Raw genomic sequence first — 20,575 nt, forward strand, 5'->3', positions numbered from 1 at the left:
GTTATTTTTGGTTATAAGTACATTGAGCACTTTGCAGGAAAGAGCTATTCAAGGTGACATATAGTGTAACGTTTTACCAAAAAATTCTACTTCTTTTCTAAGAATATCTTTTCATGTTTGCCAAAACATATATTTTTAAATCCATTTATAATAGCGTTACATTTCTTTGTTTAGAGATTAGAGCTGCCAGAAGATATAATGATATTGTGATATAAGGACCCATAACTAAATTGTCATTTCCATGTTATCCCATTATTTGTGTAATAAATAACAATATCATTACATGGTTTGTGCGATGAGCCAAATAACAATATCATTACATGGTTTGTGCGATGAGACAAATATTTGCTTTGAAATATATAATTTAAAGATACAAATACCCCCTGAAATTCTTGACCGTTTTCTCCTCACTGCGTAGATAAAAATGTTGACCTAGTCGTAAGATGTTAGCTCTAATATAGTTTTCACTGCCATTGGCACCAGATACATTTATAAGTATTAGCCAACAAAGCAAACTAAAGTCGAACCAAAACAAACTGGGCAGAAAGACGATCTTTGAGCCATGGGAGAACATAGTGACTTCAGCACTTTACCTCAATTGTTTTCAGCTAAGGTTTCACTGGGTGGTTGGTTCTCTGAGTTCTTAGAGCCAAATGAACAGCAATGAAACAAGATTAACTAAAACATGTTAAGTAATGGTCCCTATAATTTCAATGCATTTTTCAGTAAAAGGTGGGTAAAAAGCGTTTCCATGAGTTTACCTTCCACTACACCACTGGTAGCATATCAGGGACTATGTTTTGCTGTCTTGCATGTTGAGCCTATCTAGACTAAGCTGTCTCAATTCATGTCACTGCAACTGCACTGTCAAGCCACAGAGAGCATGAACAGTCCAGTCCATCTGATCATAGTTGAGTGTGACATTCACAAGAGGTGATCAAAACTATTGCACAACAAAACTATCTCTCACAGGGTAGCTAGCATAGAGCGTAGCTATGGCTAAAAGCTTCAGGCCTCGCATTTTCAGAGTTCCACCTCTTGCAGAACTTGAGCCCTGGCACAGTGAGATAGCTTGGGAATATTTGCTATAATCTGTTTCAGACAGAGTTTGGATAACTTCAATTACAAATCAAGGTACCCAAATAAGTGTTAAAACATTTCATGTGGGCACCCCCGTGAATGTTGACAATATTATTGCTGGGCCATCCTACTGGTTTCAGAGCACACAATCAATAAATGATTCACAAATACTTTGTACTTGAAGTAGGTCACAATATTTTAAGAAGTTAATCATGGTTTTAGTTAGATTAATTTGTTTATATTTTCATATGTACATCTCAAAAGCTTAATGTTAACAGTACATACAAGAGAAGGACATCAGTGGACCATGCCCTTGTAATAACCTCTAATAAAATTGTTTAAAAGAAACACAACTTCAACATGGTTTTCACTGTAGATACACACACACACACACACACACACACACACGCACGCACACACACACAGCCCCTTCCCCTATTATTACATTATTATTTTATTTGTGACTTGTGGCCAACATAAACAGCTTTAACATGTTGACAAAGCAGCCATGGCTCATTGCTGGTTGATGGATGGCTGTGTGTGCCTAGCTAATTATTAGTACAAAGGATGCTGTTATTTTCAGACCTGGCCCAGCAGGCCCCAGCCTGAGAGGTCAGTGAGTAAATACAGGCCGATCAGTCTGCGATTATATCACTCAAACTTGATGTATGTACAAATTATATGTTCAGAAACCTTATAGGCCCCAGCCAGAGAGGTCAGTGGGTAAATACATGCCGATCAGTATGCGTTTATATTGCTCAAACATGATGTATGTACAAATTAAATGTGCAGAAACCTTATAGGGTGTACAAGCACAACAGCCTTGCTCTTGCTCCAGTTACAGAATCTTACATTTTCAGGTTCCATCTCTGTCATTTGAACAGAGGGCTTTATACATGTTCGGTTCCAAATTTGGGGCCATGATGCTGGCGTACATCTGGATTTCATAGCGGCTCAATTTTCTCCGCTGACGTGGGGTAAGATTGGGATCTGATGAGCTTTGATGGCCGACGTGAAAACTGCGTAAATGTCAGAGCTGGAATGATATTGATTGGTAGGTTCAACCTGAGACAACCCCTGAGCATCGTAACCTGTCACGATGGGCACACAGCATTAATCTACATCAGCTCATAAAGTACCTGGCTATTGCTTCAAGTAAGGGGATCTGGCATACTCTATTAATGTGTACTACGGTATTCACTTCCGGAATGTTTTGATGACGATAATCATGTTTTGATTTAAAGCCTCTTGTTGTATGATTATAAGTCACTCAATATATAAGAATCTAATAAATGACTAAAAAGTAAAATGCCAAATGTAACCCTTCCAAGGCCCAAAATCGCTCACAGAGCAATATATGTATATATATTGTTTTGATTCATCTGGAATGGAGTTGTTTAAGTATCTTAAAACTGCAATACAAATATGTATAAATGTATTGATAGTTTACAAGATGTACATTTCATATTTTGTGAATCAAAAGAAAAACAAGAAAAAACGGTATAGTGATCATGTTTTAGCATGCTTGCAAATGAAATGATAATACTTGTGGTGGACATAACAAATTCCATGGAGCTTAATCAAATCAAATCCCTGAAACGTTTGTAAACTCGGACATGCTACATTTTTAGGCAAACAATGCACAACAGCCACGCATCTCCCTTTGCAAATGTAACATAAAAAAACATACAAATAAATGCAAAGCCATGTAAAAATGTACACTTGAATTTCAACTATTTAATAATTGTATAAACTTTCTAAAATAATAAATAAAAGCACCCACGTGTTTAATTTAAAATGGAGACATTTCTAAACAACAGTTACTGGTGGTAAATGTTGATTAAAACATTGGTTGAGGTAGACTTTACAAGGATCTACAGGCTCCGAGGCATTATTGACTATGAGATCTGTTTCTCAATGACACAAAAAAATACCCTTTGAATTTACAAGTGTTCAACATTTTATCCTAGGTGGTAGGCATTATTTATCTAGGTTGTATCTTGTTATCTTACTTATCTTACCATGAAATTGCAACTTAAACATGCAACGTTTAATATGTACAGGCCTAAAGCAACACTGCCATGGCTTTGTTGTTCCCATAACATACAGTGCCTTGCAAAAGTATTTGGCCCCCTTGAACTTTGCGACCTTTTGCCACATTTCAGGCTTCAAACATAAAGATATAAAACTGTATTTTTTTTGTGAAGAATCAACAACAAGTGGGACACAATCATGAAGTGGAACGACATTTATTGGATATTTCAAACTTTTTTAACAAATCAAAAACTGAAAAATTGGGCGTGCAAAATTATTCAGCCCCCTTAAGTTAATACTTTGTAGCGTCACCTTTTGCTGCGATTACAGCTGTAAGTCGCTTGGGGTATGTCTCTATCAGTGTTGCACATCGAGAGACTGACATTTTTTCCCATTCCTCCTTGCAAAACAGCTCGAGCTCAGTGAGGTTGGTTGCAGAGCATGTGTGAACAGCAGTTTTCAGTTCTTTCCACAGATTCTCGATTGGATTCAGGTCTGGACTTTGACTTGGCCATTCTAACACCTGGATATGTTTATTTTTGAACCATTCCATTGTAGATTTTGCTTTATGTTTTGGATCATTGTCTTGTTGGAAGACAAATCTCCGTCCCAGTCTCAGGTCTTTTGCAGACTCCATCAGGTTTTCTTCCAGAATGGTCCTGTATTTGGCTCCATCCATCTTCCCATCAATTTGAACCATCTTCCCTGTCCCTGCTGAAGAAAAGCAGGCCCAAACCATGATGCTGCCACCACCATGTTTGACAGTGGGGATGGTGTGTTCAGGGTGATGAGCTGTGTTGCTTTTACGCCAAACATAACGTTTTGCATTGTTGCCAAAAAGTTCAATTTTGGTTTCATCTGACCAGAGCACCTTCTTCCACATGTTTGGTGTGTCTCCCAGGTGGCTTGTGGCAAACCTTAAACGACACTTTTTATGGATATCTTTAAGAAATGGCTTTCTTCTTGCCACTCTTCCATAAAGGCCAGATTTGTGCAATATACGACTGATTGTTGTCCTATGGACAGAGTCTCCCACCTCAGCTGTAGATCTCTGCAGTTCATCCAGAGTGATCATGGGCCTCTTGGCTGCATCTCTGATCAGTCTTCTCCTTGTATGAGCTGAAAGTTTAGAGGGATGGCCAGGTCTTGGTAGTTGCAGTGGTCTGATACTCCTTCCATTTCAATATTATCGCTTGCACAGTGCTCCTTGGGATGTTTAAAGCTTGGGAAATCTTTTTGTATCCAAATCCGGCTTTAAACTTCTTCACAACAGTATCTCGGACCTGCCTGCTGGTGTGTTCCTTGTTCTTCATGATGCTCTCTGCGCTTTTAACGGACCTCTGAGACTATCACAGTGCAGGTGCATTTATACGGAGACTTGATTACACACAGGTGGATTGTTTTTATCATCATTAGTCATTTAGGTCAACATTGGATCATTCAGAGATCCTCACTGAACTTCTGGAGAGAGTTTGCTGCACTGAAAGTAAAGGGGCTGAATAATTTTGCACGCCCAATTTTTCAGCTTTTGATTTGTTAAAAAAGTTTGAAATATCCAATAAATGTCGTTCCACTTCATGATTGTGTCCCACTTGTTGTTGATTCTTCACAAAAAATACAGTTTTATATCTTTATGTTTGAAGCCTGAAATGTGGCAAAAGGTCACAAAGTTCAAGGGGGCCAAATACTTTCGCAAGGCACTGTATATTGTACAATTTGTTAGAATCTTTGGTGGAATGTAACATAAATTCTTTGTCCCATATCAATTATGATAAATTATTTCAGATCCTAGCTTTTCAATTGTTAATTTCTGCAGCATGAAACACATGTGCTCATGTCTACCTAAACAGGCTATTATTGTGTTCTGGTGTGTACAAAACTACATTTGAAAACCATTGAATCTCTGGATTTATGGCACATGATTGAGGATGAGTTCGCAACATAATACAATGCTTTAGGAAAAACATATCTGTTTGGCAAAGAAATTAGACACACCGATTTAATCAGTGCATGAAATAAATGACTGAAAATCATTTGTTTAAAATGAACAATGAACAATTTGTTTATTATTTTTAAACGTTTTCATATTTACAGTATTGCACTTAAACTGCACAAAAGTGCATTTCAGTTTAACTGATGCTTCCTTCATGTTTTAAAAATTACAAAAAAAATTGCAGTTATACCCTTTATCCCTCGAAACGTTCCGTGAACGTCTCTTTTTGATGACATGATAAAAACCAAATTGGTTCCTATTCCCGCCTCATTTAGTAAAGTAGTATCTTCTAGTAGTGCCATTTGTAAACGCACACATACAAAACCTGAAGTGCAAAGAATATCTTCACTTCTATTCCTAGGAAATAACACTATAAACAGAAAGAAAGAAAGCTAGAGAGAGAGAACAATGTGAGGAGAAAAGCTAAAAGACATTTGGACTCAGACATATTCCTGGCAACACATATCTTAGTCCTCCGAAAGAAGAAAAAATAAGGAATTCGAATTGCTTCTTCCTGTCAGTCAAAAGTTTCAAGGAAATCAAACCCAAATGACCATTGACCTTGTGGATGAGGGTATAGAGGGCGGTTTGAATGGCAGTGATACAACAGAATTGGGGCGTTAGGTCAGATACAACATAAAGGCCAGGCTCCATGATAGACCTGCAGTCCTGCAATCAAACTCATGCACTGGGCAGCGGCAGGAAACAATACAGTGGCCATTTCTTCTTCTTTTTTTTTTTCTTTTTTTTTTGTGTGTAAAGTTTAGAGCGGGTCCAATGCCTTGTGTTGTCAGTGTCTTTTCTCACACATGCAACAGTCTGTAAAGTCAACGTGACGGCATCGGATTCAGTGAGGCTCTAGTATTTGCACCCTGCTTGCTTGCTTTGACAGTTTGCTTTGTTCTAAAGTCTCCTGGTCTGGTCTGGCCTGGTTTAGCCTGGCCCTGGCCTGGCCCTGTCCTTCAGCTCAGACAGACATCCACATGTGTTTGTATGGTCCTGGACTTGTGATGTGTGCCTGGAGTGGACTGAGCCACTGGCCCCGCAGAAGTCCTGCCTGTTGGGCGAAAAGTAAAAGGAGATTTCATTGGTATTTATTTACCTTTCTCTCTACAAGTGGTTGTTTTGATAGCTGGTTTTGTGACAATTTTCTCGCTCCATCCTCCATCTTCCACCGCCTCCTCCTCCTCTTCCTCCACTTATCCTCTACCCCTCTCTTTACCTGTGTCTTTCTTTTTCTCTCTCTCTCTGTCTCTCTCTTACATTCTCCCTCTCATTGTTTTTATTTAAATGTTTTTGTTTAAGCTGTAAGTGTCAGACTCGGGTCTGTCTTGGGCTCAGTCTTGTGTGAGAAGTGGGTTATTATGAGAGCGTGGGGCAAATGGAGGGGAAGCCCGGTGAGGTCAGAGACCCAGAGCTTCAGCATGTTTTCTTGCCTTGAGTCGGAGATCGGCGATGCTAGAGTTCTTGCTGTTGCTCTTGGCAGCCGCGGCCACGGCCGCCGCTGCAGAGGCTGAGTCCGCTAGCGAGGCGATTGGAAGTCCGAAGGGTGGGGGCGGGAACATCAGGTAGGGTGCGTGCGCTGCCAGGTGAGGGTGCAGGTGATGGTGGGAGTGAGCCACGCTCTCCAACTGGAGCTGGGCCTGAACCTGCAGGACAACCAAAAACAAACCCTAGGTTAGTGAGTCCTTCCCAGCCATTCAGGCTGTGTGTATGTGAGGAGAGCTGAAGGTTTAGGTTACACAGTTTGACACTATTAAATTATCCTTCAAGTTCTACCCCCTCGAAGCTGTTGCTTACTTTGTGTTTTCTAAGAGAATAGTTAGGAAGTGCACTCAGAGTCCTTTTTTCATGTCAGCTATTCTTAAAGTTAATGAATCATACATAACTTCACAGACACAATGTCCAATTTCACAGCCTGGAATCAAAGTTTCTCTAAGACCCTGCACAGATTTGTCTAATTCACTGAGAACTCCCTAATAACCTTGGAAATATGCAATGTCCTGTTATCCTGATTTTGGATTCAACTGCATAAATAAACAATTTTGCACCCCAACAACATTCACGTATTTAGAATTATAAATATTTATCCATAAATATTCCTGAGCAAAGGGAAAGTGAGTCATAAGGAGCATAGAATATCAGTTTTCACATTCTTGGCAATTATTTTGAGAAGTAGGTGAAAATTACACATCCCTGTACTTCAGAGGGAGAGCTACGTTGCCTCTTGCCATTTCTCATGTGTTTCACACTCCACAGAAAACAGAGAAGTGGATTGCCTTTTGCTTTCTCATCCAACCCAAATAAAACTTAATTTAAGCAACGTATGATAAACATTTTAAGAGAGAGCGAGCTGTCTTTACCAATTCTTTATTTTGGAAAATCATTGAAATTAACGTTGTTTAACTGCAAGAGAGAATTCATGTAAACCCCAAAATATGCTTTCTTGGACATTATTTCATTGCATACTGCTGACCAGTATTTGTACTCTCACTGCATTGCAGTAACAGGACCCACAGACACGAGGCAGTGCATAAATACCCAGTAGGTTTCTTTTCCTTGGTTACCAAGTGTCACTGTTACCAAACACTCAAAAAATAGGCCAGATTCCAGATGCATGGATATTAACTTTTCATAAGGCACGGCTAACATTCAAACAAAGGGCCTTGTACCAAATGTATCAGTACAGACTGTCTGTCAAATTCAGAAGGGATCTCTTAGCGTGCTGTAAAGGATCAGTGAAATGGAACAGGGCATGAGGCGCTACGGACGCTTCAGATGCCATATCTTAATTTGACCATCCTGTTGTTGAAGGAATTTTCCTGCACTGCAAGAAATGCAAACTTGTAGTGTATTACAGTTTTTTTATTGATATCCCAATAGGTAGTTACAGTCTTGTCCCATCGCTGCAACTCCCGTACGGACTCAGGAGAGGCAAATCAAGAGCCATGCATCCTGCGTCCACGACCCTGACAAGCTACACTGCTTTTTGACACACTGCTCGCTTAACCCGGAAGCCAGCCACACCAATGTCTCAGAGGAAACACCTTAGACCGCTGTGACACTTGGGAAGCCCTTGTATATTCGCGGTTGAAAAAACGCTTTTAAAGTTTTCAATTTCCACTTTTACATTTCAGACTTGCTTATGTCATGCTTCACTTTTCTGCTTTCAAGTTTACTACTTTTTTTACTGAATCCATGGCATTATTTAGAATGCATAATACAGAAGCTTATACTTAAGAAATAAGGCACGAGTGGGTGTGGTATATGGCCAATGTTCCACGGCTAAGGGCTGTTCTTAAGCACGACACAATGCGGAGTGCCTGGATACAGCCCTTAGCGGTGGTATATTGGCCATATACCACAAACCCCCTCGTGCCTTATTGCTTAAATATAAGCTTCTGCTAATCAGCATTCAGGGCTCTAACGACCCAGGTTATAATATACTATATAGAACAAATTATTTGAACAACAGTGCAGAAAGAAAGTGCGGTTTCACGTAAAACATTTTTTAAATAGTGTGCATTCAACAGGATTTGACCTCATACCCTCATGTCCCTGAATGTTCCATAGTTCCCTACTCCACCTGCTGAGCCATCTGTCAGGTGAAACTACATTTATAAAATCCTAACTATATTGGTAAGTATGGTGTCCAGTAGAGGTTGTGTATGAAAGCAGCTTGGAAACGAAGAAAGCATCGGAACCACAACGAAATCAGAGGGATCTCACATTCTGCTACACATGGTTTGAAAAAGCATGTGGTCAAATGAAGCTTCGGACATCATTGATAAAGTGATACACGAATTGGCACACTGCTTCGAAGTTAGCTGCTTAGCGATTTGGAAGCATGCCTCGGAGCTCTGGTTCCAAACGTAACATCACTAACTCTGGCTGGATTCCAGTAGGTTTTCAACTTTGCAAGCCAGCATAATGTGACTTGCAGGCCCGATGTGGCCTGTAAACCAGGTGTTTCCTAACACCAATGGTGATAGGGTAAAACTAGGACATCAAAGTAAGGCCTTACAATGTGTAACATTTTGTCATAAAGTTTCATTTAACGATAACATTCACCTAGATACTAATTTGGTAAAAGCTACAGGCCTTTAAAAGGAAACTAACACTAACAAATACAGTCATGGGTGGTAACCCTGGATTGCTGTCTGTCTCAGGCCTGGTAGAGGTAGTGCTTCTCTCTCAGTATACGGGCCTCATGCCTCCCTCCCTGCAAACGCAGCTCACCATCAATATCCATCAGAGACTTCTCCAGTCTCTGCTTTCATCATCTCTTTTATGTGCCCCCGATGCCGCGGCGTTTGCTTAATTAGAGCCAAGCTTTTCACAGTGGTGAGGCGGACAACGCAGTGGCCAGGCCTCAAAAACAGACACCGCCAGATCAAATGACTCTCCAACACACATGCACAAATACACCACTACACACACCCTAAAGGTGAAAGGCGTTCTGGGGTTGACTTGAATTGTGCACCCCCCCCCCCCCAGCTCCATAGAATTCTCAATTGCCACCTAGCCTTTGTAAACTGCAACCTATCTCTCTCAATTGAGAGATGATTGAAAAGTATGGTTGTTTATATTTTGGGGCTCAATATCAACTACACGTTCTATTGGATTAAAGAGGGGGGGAAAGTAGCGTGAATTTGTATGACTACATCAAACCTTTCAACCATGCTAACACATTTAGAAACTATAGCTTTTTGTCAGTTAATGGATGTTAAATATTGACGTTTGCTCGTGTACAATCACTCATGCATGCATTTTCGAGGTAAATAATGAATGTGGGATTCGTCATGAAAAATAGAAAACAAAGCACCTGTTGAAAAGGCATCCGTAGAGCTCCCATGTTGACGTAGGGCGCTACTCTGCAGGCATCCAGATGACTGGCAGTGCCCAGAATGACACCTGGAAAGTAGGAAGAAGTGTCTGTCAGACAGTGAGACAGTTATGTTTGATTATAATGCAGGCTGAAATGGTTGGTCAAAGTTTACAAGATTCACATTTTTCATTTTGACCTTGATAATATAATAATTTAACATAATAAAGTACATGTGCGCATAATTATTGTAGGTATTGCACGAAATATAGCAAGCTTTTACATGACACTCAATTATGTGGAATAAACATTTGCAAGTGTAAAAGTACAAGCTTAGTAATCATCACAACACAAATCATTAAACAAATAGATGGATAATAAAATAGAATTTACCTTTATGCATCTGGTTTTCTTGTTTCCGACATTTTGCTCTTCTGTTTTGAAACCAAACCTGGAAACCAAAATGTAAGCAGTGAATACACAGCTAAATCAATGGTATACATTCAACTGTAGCTTAATTTCAGTGACCATTTTGAGTCCCACTGTACTGGTGTTAAAATAAGACTTTTGAAAGGGTTAAAGATTTAACTCCGTTTCAGTGTTCCCCATTTTACTTGGAAAGTGTCAAATGTACATGTACACTAGTTTCAGTGTGAGTATGAATCCCACAGAACTGGTGTTAAAATAACACTTTAGAAAGTGTGAAAGATTTAACTTGCAGTGTTCCCCATTCTACTCTTAAAGTGTTCAAATGAACATGATTGTGGTGTTTGCATAGTTCTACTTTGGAGAGATATGCATTGTAAAGCAACACTTGATTTAGAGTAAACTGGACTCACTTTGCTTAGTGCCAACACTGTTACTCTTTCTCAGTGTAAGAAATTAACAACTGTAGTGTTACAGTAAATTGTTTTGAGGTGTTGTTTTAACACTGTGCGGTGTAAAGCCTAATTTACATATTTCCCATGGTGCCTTTTCTTTTCGAGTGAATTTTATACTTAAGTTCCATGCCTGTATTTGATAGTGACAGAGACATGTCTATCGAATTATTTATTTATTTTCATTTAAAGGCCTGTGGCTTTCACCAAGTGAGTGCCTAGGCAAATGCCATTATTAAATTATAACTCAATGAAAATACATACAGTACCAGTCAAAAGTTTGGACACACCTACTCATTCCAATGTTCTTTATTTTTACTATTTTATACATTGTAGAATAATATTGAAGACATCAAAACAATGAAATAACACATATGTAATCATGTAGTAACCAAAAAAAGTGTTAAACAAATCAAAATACATTACATATTTTAGAATCTTCAAAGTAGCCACTCTTTGCCTTGATGACAGCTTTGCACACTGTTGAAAATAGTAAAAATAAAGAACATCCTTGAATAAGTAGGTGTATCCAAACTTTTGCCTGGTACTGTTTATCATAAGGCCTTATTTTGATGGCCTAATTTTACCCTAACACAATGGTGTTAGGCAGCTGCTGGTTTACAGACCACATCAGGCCCTGCAAGTCACATAACGCCGGCTTGCAAAGTGATGTGTAAAACCTATTGGAATCCAGGCAGAGTTAGGCTATCCAACAGTTGGATTTTGTTTAACCTGCACCCTGCTTTCAGAATGACTCTCAGGGTTAGGAAAGTTGACAAGAAGACTACCTAAACCATTTAAACTGGAACAACCATTTCAGTAACAGGTACATTAAATCTGACTGATTGGATTAGTTTAGATACATGTGTTATTTATCTTTGTGTAGCATAAGATTAATCAATCAATGTATATGCAAAACTCAGATATTTAAAACAATCTTAAATAATCTACCTGAATTAGAGAATGCACAGCAAATTTTATTTTAATGATAACATATTTGCTTAGGCCACAGGATTCTGTCATTAAAAAATACTGTAAAAGGTGGTTTTCACTCCAAAGGCAAGGCACTTTGGGATATATGAAAATAAGGCTTTACACTAAGCAGTGTGATAATTTAACACTGAAACGTGTGAACCCATATACAGTAGACATTGTCAGTGTTGATTTAACATTGCATAATTTGCTGCGTACAAAATATCGACAGACAATGTATGGCCTAACAATAATGTCGACACTAAAATATATGTAGGCCTAGTGCTAAACAAACGGTGCAAAAAAAGGTCACTGTTACTCTGTGTAATCCAACTACGCCCCATTGCTCACCAGGTTGCAGAAGCAGCATAGCCTATTGTTAACTATTATCAACCTAATTCCCCTCCATTAATCCATCATCTCCTCTCCCCTTCCACCCCAGTTATGATTATCATTTACAGTAGCGGGATTCGCGATTAGATGACCACAAAGGGCGCTGTCTAATTATTCATGGTTCCGCAGCCATTTTACACAAGTGAACATGATTAAAGGCGTTTGGATTGGACTGCAACAATACGTTTGTCGATAAAGTATGCATTATTGACTTTGCCTGCCCACAGATGATTAAATAAGAACGTGTTCTTAACTAACTTGCCTAGTTACATAAAGGTTAACTAAAAACTAAAATAAATAAACCTCAATCTGTCACTACATTGCATATTGCAAACAAATGTTTGTCTAATGTTGTGTTTAGGAATAGGCTATTATGGCCTATTATTAGCCTGTTTCCTATTATTATTATTATAGGCTATGGCTATATCATTATTCTTATACTGCTAATTGTATTATTTGATTGTTTTAGGCGTGGCTATATCACGAGGTGTATTTAATTAGTCTACTTTTTAATCACTACTGTTTTTGTTCCTCAAAGGTCTGTATTAACACAACAACTACAAATAAATCAAAAAGTATACAGCTCAGGATCAATTCCAATTAGCCTACGTACCAGAATGATAATCAAAGTGAACTACACTGGTTGCGACAGTAATTTCACCATTAAGGACCACTCAATGATGCGCTTCACAAACACCCTAATTTAATTTCCTTTGGATTTTTATTAGAGACAGTGAATAATGACATTTAATTTAGCTCTGCACCAGACACCTAAATATATTAGTCGTAGGGCTAATCAAATTACTCCGCGCTCCTCACCAAGCTCTCATAACTTTCGATTAGATTCCCGACAGCTGCGCGCGGCGTAGGGCTTCTGTTTCGACACCTATGTGCAGGTTCTATACCCTTCTATCTACCACATTCCTGCCGTACAATTTTCTTCAGATTCATTTGGGTTTTCAAATCGAAAACCGGTCCCTTAGCCATGAACAGGAGAGGCTGCGACGTAGTTTTTAAATGTGTGTGGTTTTGGCCCTAACGGTCGATTTCAGTTCATTAAATAGCCCTATGTGTTTGTTGATAGTGTGTGTTATTGTTGTAAATATTTATCCCACTGCGTTTTAGCAGGTACGGCTAAATGTTGTCATATCCTGTTAACCAGAATTGTATTTAGGTCATTTACAATTACATTTTTGTTTTATGTTGCGCTTGCAAGCCGTTACTGGGTGTATATTTATAATATTACTTATTCCTCCGATTAGATCTCAGAACATGAGGTGTCCCACCGACTGAGTTGCAGCAGAATTGAATTAGCCTATTTCTAATCCATTTTTAAGGGAACAGTATATCAAGCCAATGCCAGATATTACAAAGACAACACGGGAGGAAAGGAGGTGACTGACATATAGCCTACACGGCTGTCCCCTAAGCACTCGTACAATCTCTTCATACATTTTAATGATGTGATGAGATCTTTCCGAAGCACATTATTATTGTTATTCATTTTTTATTTAACCTTTATTTAACTACATAAACAACTTTTATTCTACAACAATCTGCCAGGTTTAAATTCACCCAATGCCACTTTGAGCAACTATGATGTGGCAATGGCTGTAGGTGTAATTGTATTTGCTTTAAAGCAACAGTATTTTGGTAGGTCTGTCTAACCTTTTTTTTAAATAGGCCATTGTTATCATGACATGCATTTGCTTGATAATTTATTCAAGGCAAAATAAATAAATACAAGTTTAACAGTAACAAGTACATTATTATTATTATTAGTAGTATAATTATTGCGCTATTATTGGTCTGTAATTATACCTGATACCATCCATGAGAAGTATTTGCCAGAAATGTAATTTAGAAACATTGCCAAACTAATTTCACCGAGGTCGTGAGGTCAATCTGTGTAATAGACTCATGTGGCTTTCCACAATATCGAGTCAGTTACATCCACACAGTTTACTGAATCTTATATCGCATGATATGTTTGTCTCGTTGCATCTGGTGTGTGTAGGTTACATCTCGGTATAACTGGGCCCCAAGAGAACAGGCAGGGCTAACCAAAAATAATATTAGACCTATAGTATATTAAATTAATCATAACCAGTGACAATTGCAAGTGGGTGAATAATTGATATAAAAACAGAAACCTCAGCGCTATCTTATTTATAATTCTGAATATGCATTGTCTTTAAAGTGCACCGGAAACGATTATCCTAACGTGTTTATCTCACGAAATTTAAGGAAATAAAAATAACTGTAAAGAAATATTTTTTTGAATAGTAAGACGCTGTTTCAGAATGAATATACCCCAAACCTGACAGGTCAACAATTTGATTTATTTAATTATGAAATCAATGTGAAGTAACAACTTTCAAAAGATTTCACCTTTACCAATATGACAACATACATTGTATAAGTAAGTCAAAGTGTATCTAAACATTCGATTTTTTTTTATAGCCACATAGTTTTTAAATTGTATGCTTATCAATATGGTTTGTAGTAGGCTGTTGCATTGCAAACCCATAAGTGTTGGCCGTATAGCCTTCTGCAACGTGTTTCATTTGTGACCATACATAATTCCTGATCTAGGCCCTACATTACACCCATCTTACCCATATAGGGCCCGCCGCTTTACACTACACTTCTTTGACAACACAAACTAGGTCCAATAGAGATACTTGTGTAGTGTAAAGAGAAGGCTCTAGATTCAAATATATCTTTAAGAGATGTCTCCCACACAACTTCCGGAGTTAGTGTGGGACATCTACACCACATACCCCCCTCTGAGTAGTAGAGTGTAAAGACATTTGGCTCTTCCACACCACATGTCAATGCAATAATTATCGCAATTACCTTAATTAATGCAATGATTTACAAATGTGTGGATATTTTACAGTCTTTAATTTTGAATTTGGCCAGTAAACCACAAGTTTTTCTCTGTTAGCAAAATTCAGAATTAAAGTCTGTACAATGTCTACACATTTGTGAATCATTGCATTAATTAAGTGTGCAACATTATGTGCAATATGGTTTAGATGAGAAGCTCCTGTATAGTTTGAATTGGATTTACGGTATGCTGATAGCTGCACTCACACATGACGCAGGAATTTTCCTTTGGCCACACCACAACTAAGGCTAGTGTAAACAGAAAAGTTGCAAATCTGATGTTGAAGAGAGATAGCTCTCACAAGACATATTTTACTCATGTAAATCCACTCTTATTTTGAAACACGAATTACAGTAGGCCTCATTTTCTTGAATCGCCACCTATTATCCACATGCCACTGTCTCTGGACGTCTCAATCTGACAAACTCTCACGATTTTTTTTATAACATGTTAAGAGCCTCGTTATCATGTAATTTAAGCATTATGATGATCGTACCAGATGTATCGTTATTTACGAGCCAACGTTGTTAAGTGTTTCCCAAAGAAGCACGTAGAACGTTCGCTAAATGCTTCGTTAGACCATGTGTAGATACTGATAGGATCGAAAGAAAGGTATCGCGGTTCTCGCATCAGTTTACCTTAACTTTATAATTATTGATGACGGCTCAGCTCATAGAGAGTTACTGTATTACCACCTATGGATGTAAATAGGCTATTGAGGCGGCTTATTATGCTTACCCAATAATAATGTACTAAAACAAGATTGGGTACATCATTGCGCACATGTTGTTACACATCGTGAAACACATTGAGGAAAGAATTACAACCTGTAGCCCTGTCGCCAAATGTTAACACAAAATTGCCTGACCATTAAATTGATTTCGTGTTCCTTAAACAACAGGAAGTATATTGTACACTCATCTTTCCTGACAGTTCTTCTTGACTATGGTAACACCATTTACCAGAATGAAGCCGCCACTAGGCTACTCTTAAACCTTTGGATGCCGTCTAGCATAGCATCCTTCGTTTTATCACAAGTGACCGTTTTAATACTCATCACTGCATCCTGCATCAAAAGGTTGGCTGGTCCTCATTAAAGTCGCGTAGACCACTCCACTAATCCTCTTTTGTTTACAATGCTCTACTACACAAGTTTCTGACTTGCCTAACTTCGTTGTTGAAGTATAAAACACATGTTACCAAACCCGTTCACATGGTTGGTTAACTCTTGAGGTTCCTCGGGTCTCGATCAAATAAGATACACCTGCTTTTAGATTTAATGCAACTCACCGCTGGAACTATTTAGAAAACCCATTACAATTGGATGTTCTGGTGCCGCTCGGGCAATTGAATGTGTTGAATGAGGACCTAGTAGTTTAGGAATGAATGTTACTGTTTTTCTTACTTTTTGTGTTGTGCTGTATTTTTGAATTTACATTGTATTGATTGCTGTTTTATTTCATATTATATTTGGTTGTTGTGTTGACTCTCGATGTATTTTTCTCCTGAATAAATAAAAAAACACCAAATGTAAATAGTCCTAGCCTATATAGGCTCATGTAGCCTAACTTTTAATGCAGTCATCTCGATTTTCATTTGAAGCATCACATTGTCAAATTGTAACAATTGCAAATAATTTGGCAACTTTGTAGGCTATTTGTAGTTAACTTTGCTCAGAAGTTAGCGGCCGAAACATCTTGATTCTGTGTTAAGCGAAGATCTTCTGTGAACCAAATGACATGGAAGGGCAAAAAAGCATCTAAGAAGGTCAGAATGTTCTGAAAATGATCTTAACGCTACGAAGGCTCTGTGAAACGAGGCCTACAACAATCCTTTATGCTTTCCGCTCAAAAGCGCCTTTTTTGCCCACGTTTTTTTGTACAAAACGTTGATGAAAAGTAGGGACAGACCTTTCTCGGGTTTTGTCCAAAAGCGTATACCTTTATCCCTGCAGGTTTATATTTATGGTTTTCACTTTCAGTTGATGGAGACCGGGTGTTACCTGCACTCTTGCCTCTGACAGTCCCAGCCTCTGGCTCAGCTCTTCCCGCATGAAGGCGTCGGGGTAGTGAGTCTCGTCGAACAGGCGCTCCAGCTCGTTGAGCTGTTCCAGAGTAAAGTTTGTCCTGCTCCGCCGCTGCTTCAGTTTGCTCTGTGTGTCCTCGTCCTCAGACTTTACGTCCTCCTTCTTCTCTTTACACTCATATATCCCTGCGTGAACACACGTTTTAAAATACAGTACACCTCTAGATTAAACATAACAAACGCTTACACCTGCACCTGCAACTACTCTCTCTCTCTCTCTCACACACACACACACACACACACACACACACACACACACACACACACACACACACACACACACACACACACACACACACACACACACACACGTATATTTACTTGGTGGGATATATAGTAAGTGTTATGGTAGCCAGCCAGAGAAAGAGAAGAGAACATTTTTCAGAAACTCGATCTCTATTGGTCAAAATACAATTTACAAATGTATTTAGAAATAAATGACCAAAATGCAGGCTATATTATATTGAACATGATTCACACACATTATGATATCCTCGATCATAAAAGCATGTAACGTTCAGGTCTAATTATAATTTCCTCAATGGCATTTAACAGACTGCACATGGCACCTTTATTGGCAGGAATGCCCTGCCGAAAACGCAACAATATTCACTATCTAAAACTGAGCGTGGCTATACCCAACACCAACCATTATATGCTATTTTTTTTATGTGATTATTATTTTGGAAAATTATAGTGGTCATTGTTTTACAGTAAGTTGTGAATTGTATTTTTTTAATGATTATATATATATTTTTCTTCTAGATTGAAAATCCTCGAGTTTGTAACCTAATTGTCGTGAAATGTTTTATATGATATCATAGGCCTATCTATCATACAACAAACCATTTCCATGGCAGTTAAACTTATAAACCTGATAAATAACTTAACTTAGTGTGTATATAAGTCTATAAATCTGAATATTTCACAAGATTTCACAAGTTAATCGTTTTGACTTAAAATACAGTTATGTTCAGATAGTTATTGATGACAGGTTATAAACATATTATTACCGGGTCTAATGTCTTGGTATATCATTAATATCATCATCATATTTTGCCTGTAACAAAAAAAAATCATCATTATAGACGGACCTATAGACGGACCAATTGTGTGCTATACAAAAAGGTAGTGGAGAACTTACATCCAAACACTGATAGGCCTATTACAGTGCAAGAGCATGCATCCAACTTCGAGGTGCACGGGATAATTTTGTGTATGAAGTTATTTGTATGTCTATATGTGTTATGTCATGTAAATGAAAGCAAGAAGCACTTCATATAGGTGAACAGTCAAAATAAAAATGTCTGGTCCATTGAACGAGAGATTAAAATGTAAATTATTACGCTATTGGAAGGCAGAAGGGAAAGTATCACTCCTATTCATTGTGCAGTGGAAACATTGCTGTGGCCTATCATGAATCTCATCGCCATCAATACGTGAGTATTCATCGATATGATTTGCTATTTAATATGCTACAATGATCGACAGCAGTGAGATATTATTGATATTATATAGATTACAGTCAAAATAGGCTATTATAGAGAAAAGTGTTTCAAAGAATCTACAAATTACTACGACCTGTGTTTACGAGATACCTTCAACAATAACTGCAGTAATCGAAATGTTTTCGTTACAGTTTTGAGCGTGTCAATGTTTTGGCCACAATACGTTTACAATCGATGTCTGTTATTGTTAAAACCAAGGGCTTGGTCCGTGTAAGAATGCGATGGATCTCAGCCATTCACGCTACAACTCGAGCGGGTGGATAAAAACGTACCTTCTGTGGCCCTTGAAACGTTAAACTCCTTGAGTTTTTCTTTCTCTAGCTCTATGTGCTCCTTGAATAGATGTACTGGGAAGTGGTTGCTGCCTTCGGTTATGTCCTGTAGACTTGTCTCCGAGTTCCCTAGCTCCCTCGCCCGCGCCAAGCCACTCTCCAAAACTTCCCTGTACGTGATACTCTCCTTACTGCTCTCCTTGGTTTTCTGGTCGAAAGATTTCGAGACGAACGCTGTAAGTTCTTCCATGGCCGCTCAGTGGTCCTGAGCACCGAAATCCACTTTAAAATTACCTATATAACCTTAGCTCGTAGAGCGCTCCGTCGTGATATCACTCCTGCTGTTATGATTGTGTTTTTGAGAGCACACTATTTATACACCGCCACCTCAGCCCAGCCCCCATCTCTGTGTCTTGGGCAATTATGGGCTGCTCGACTTGTCTGAATTCAACTTTCAGCAGCTTCTCCAGAAATCAATGCTTCGACGGAGGCGGTTAATTGAATTACGGGTCATTAAAATGCCTAAGGTGCCTTACGGCGAAAAGCGTGCGAGATCTGTAGGCCCATGTTTAATTAATTCAACGATAATTTCATTAACGTGATTATGAAATGTGAATACGGAGTGGTTGGGTTTGCTCCTCCTGGTGTTGCTATTTGTTTGAGCTGACAAGTAAGAATTAAAATCACAATAACATCAACAACAATGATAATATAATACATATGCTCCAACTATTGGGATTTACAATTCAGTGGAAAGCATTGGCAACAGACTAGTGATGCTGTATGAGCTTTCTACAATGGTGGTCCATGATTCGAGTACAATTACCCATACTTTCTCTAGGGATAATTCTATTTAGGCTATATGATGCATAGGCTATATCATATCATTCATTTTGTTTTGCAGGTGTGAATCGTGTGACAATAATTCAAAATAGGCTGCAGTCCACACATTTTCTGAGATTGTAATTCACTTTGAAATATGATATGATTATAACATTTCTAGAATTTCCTTAATGATAGACAACAAATACTGGTTTCCGACGTTTTGGAGAACACATAAAAATTCCATATTGTTTGACTTTTGTAATAGTAATTTCGTCATAAACTATGAGTGAGTAAATATTTACGATTACAATGCATCTATTATTAGTGAAGGAAATACATGCAGAAAAGGTGATTGCCAGAAAATCGGCTAACATTCCCCCGTCAATTTATAGGGGCTTCTACTTCCAATCAAATTCAACAAATCTCAGTGACTTTACATGTCTGTTTGCTCAATCTGAAGTTGGCCTAGACATTTAGTTCATAATTCATATTATTGAAACACCTCTGGGACTACTAAGTGTTAAACTGTATGTTCCTTACATTGATAATCAATAACATTGCATGTGGTGTGAAATGTTCCCTTATTTATAACTAGGATTTTCATAGAAATAGATGTTGGCTATAATAGCTGAACATTATCTAAAACGCATGTACGGGTCCAGCTCAGAAACACAAAAGACCGAGAGAAGAGAGCTGTCCCTGGGGTTTTCTACCCGGAGAGCCCCGGCAGTGTGAAAGCGCTCAGTGAAGCTGTGCTCTTTAAGTGCGTGTTTTGATATCTCTCCATTTATCACAAAACCCGTCTCACATCTCAGTG

The 20,575-nt window shown here is 38.5% G+C and overlaps 1 protein-coding gene across 1 annotated transcript; it reads right to left on the reverse strand.

The window, feature by feature from the left end:
- Positions 1 to 4,781: 4,781 nt before the first annotated feature.
- LOC109902326 (short stature homeobox protein) lies at positions 4,782 to 19,294 on the reverse strand. The gene is made up of 5 exons (XM_020498600.2): positions 18,934 to 19,294; positions 17,071 to 17,279; positions 10,326 to 10,383; positions 9,933 to 10,021; positions 4,782 to 6,756 (listed from the first exon to the last, which is right to left on the reverse strand). The coding sequence occupies exons 1-5, from the start codon at positions 19,181 to 19,183 to the stop codon at positions 6,511 to 6,513; spliced, it is 852 nt and encodes a 283-aa protein (XP_020354189.1). The 5' UTR covers positions 19,184 to 19,294; the 3' UTR covers positions 4,782 to 6,510.
- Positions 19,295 to 20,575: the final 1,281 nt, after the last annotated feature.

Source organism: Oncorhynchus kisutch, linkage group LG2 (assembly GCF_002021735.2).
Source record: "Oncorhynchus kisutch isolate 150728-3 linkage group LG2, Okis_V2, whole genome shotgun sequence".
NCBI lineage: Eukaryota > Metazoa > Chordata > Actinopteri > Salmoniformes > Salmonidae > Oncorhynchus > Oncorhynchus kisutch.

Coding starts and splice junctions, on each gene's coding strand:
- LOC109902326 (XM_020498600.2), bottom strand. CDS start 19,183: ATGGAAGAACTTACAGCGTTCGTCTCGAAATCTTTCGACCAGAAAACC. Junction 10,384..17,070: donor TGTCAGAGGCAAGAGTGCAG/GTAACACCCGGT, acceptor TTTGGTTTCCAG/GTTTGGTTTCAAAACAGAAG. Junction 6,757..9,932: donor TACGGATGCCTTTTCAACAG/GTGCTTTGTTTT, acceptor GTTGTCCTGCAG/GTTCAGGCCCAGCTCCAGTT.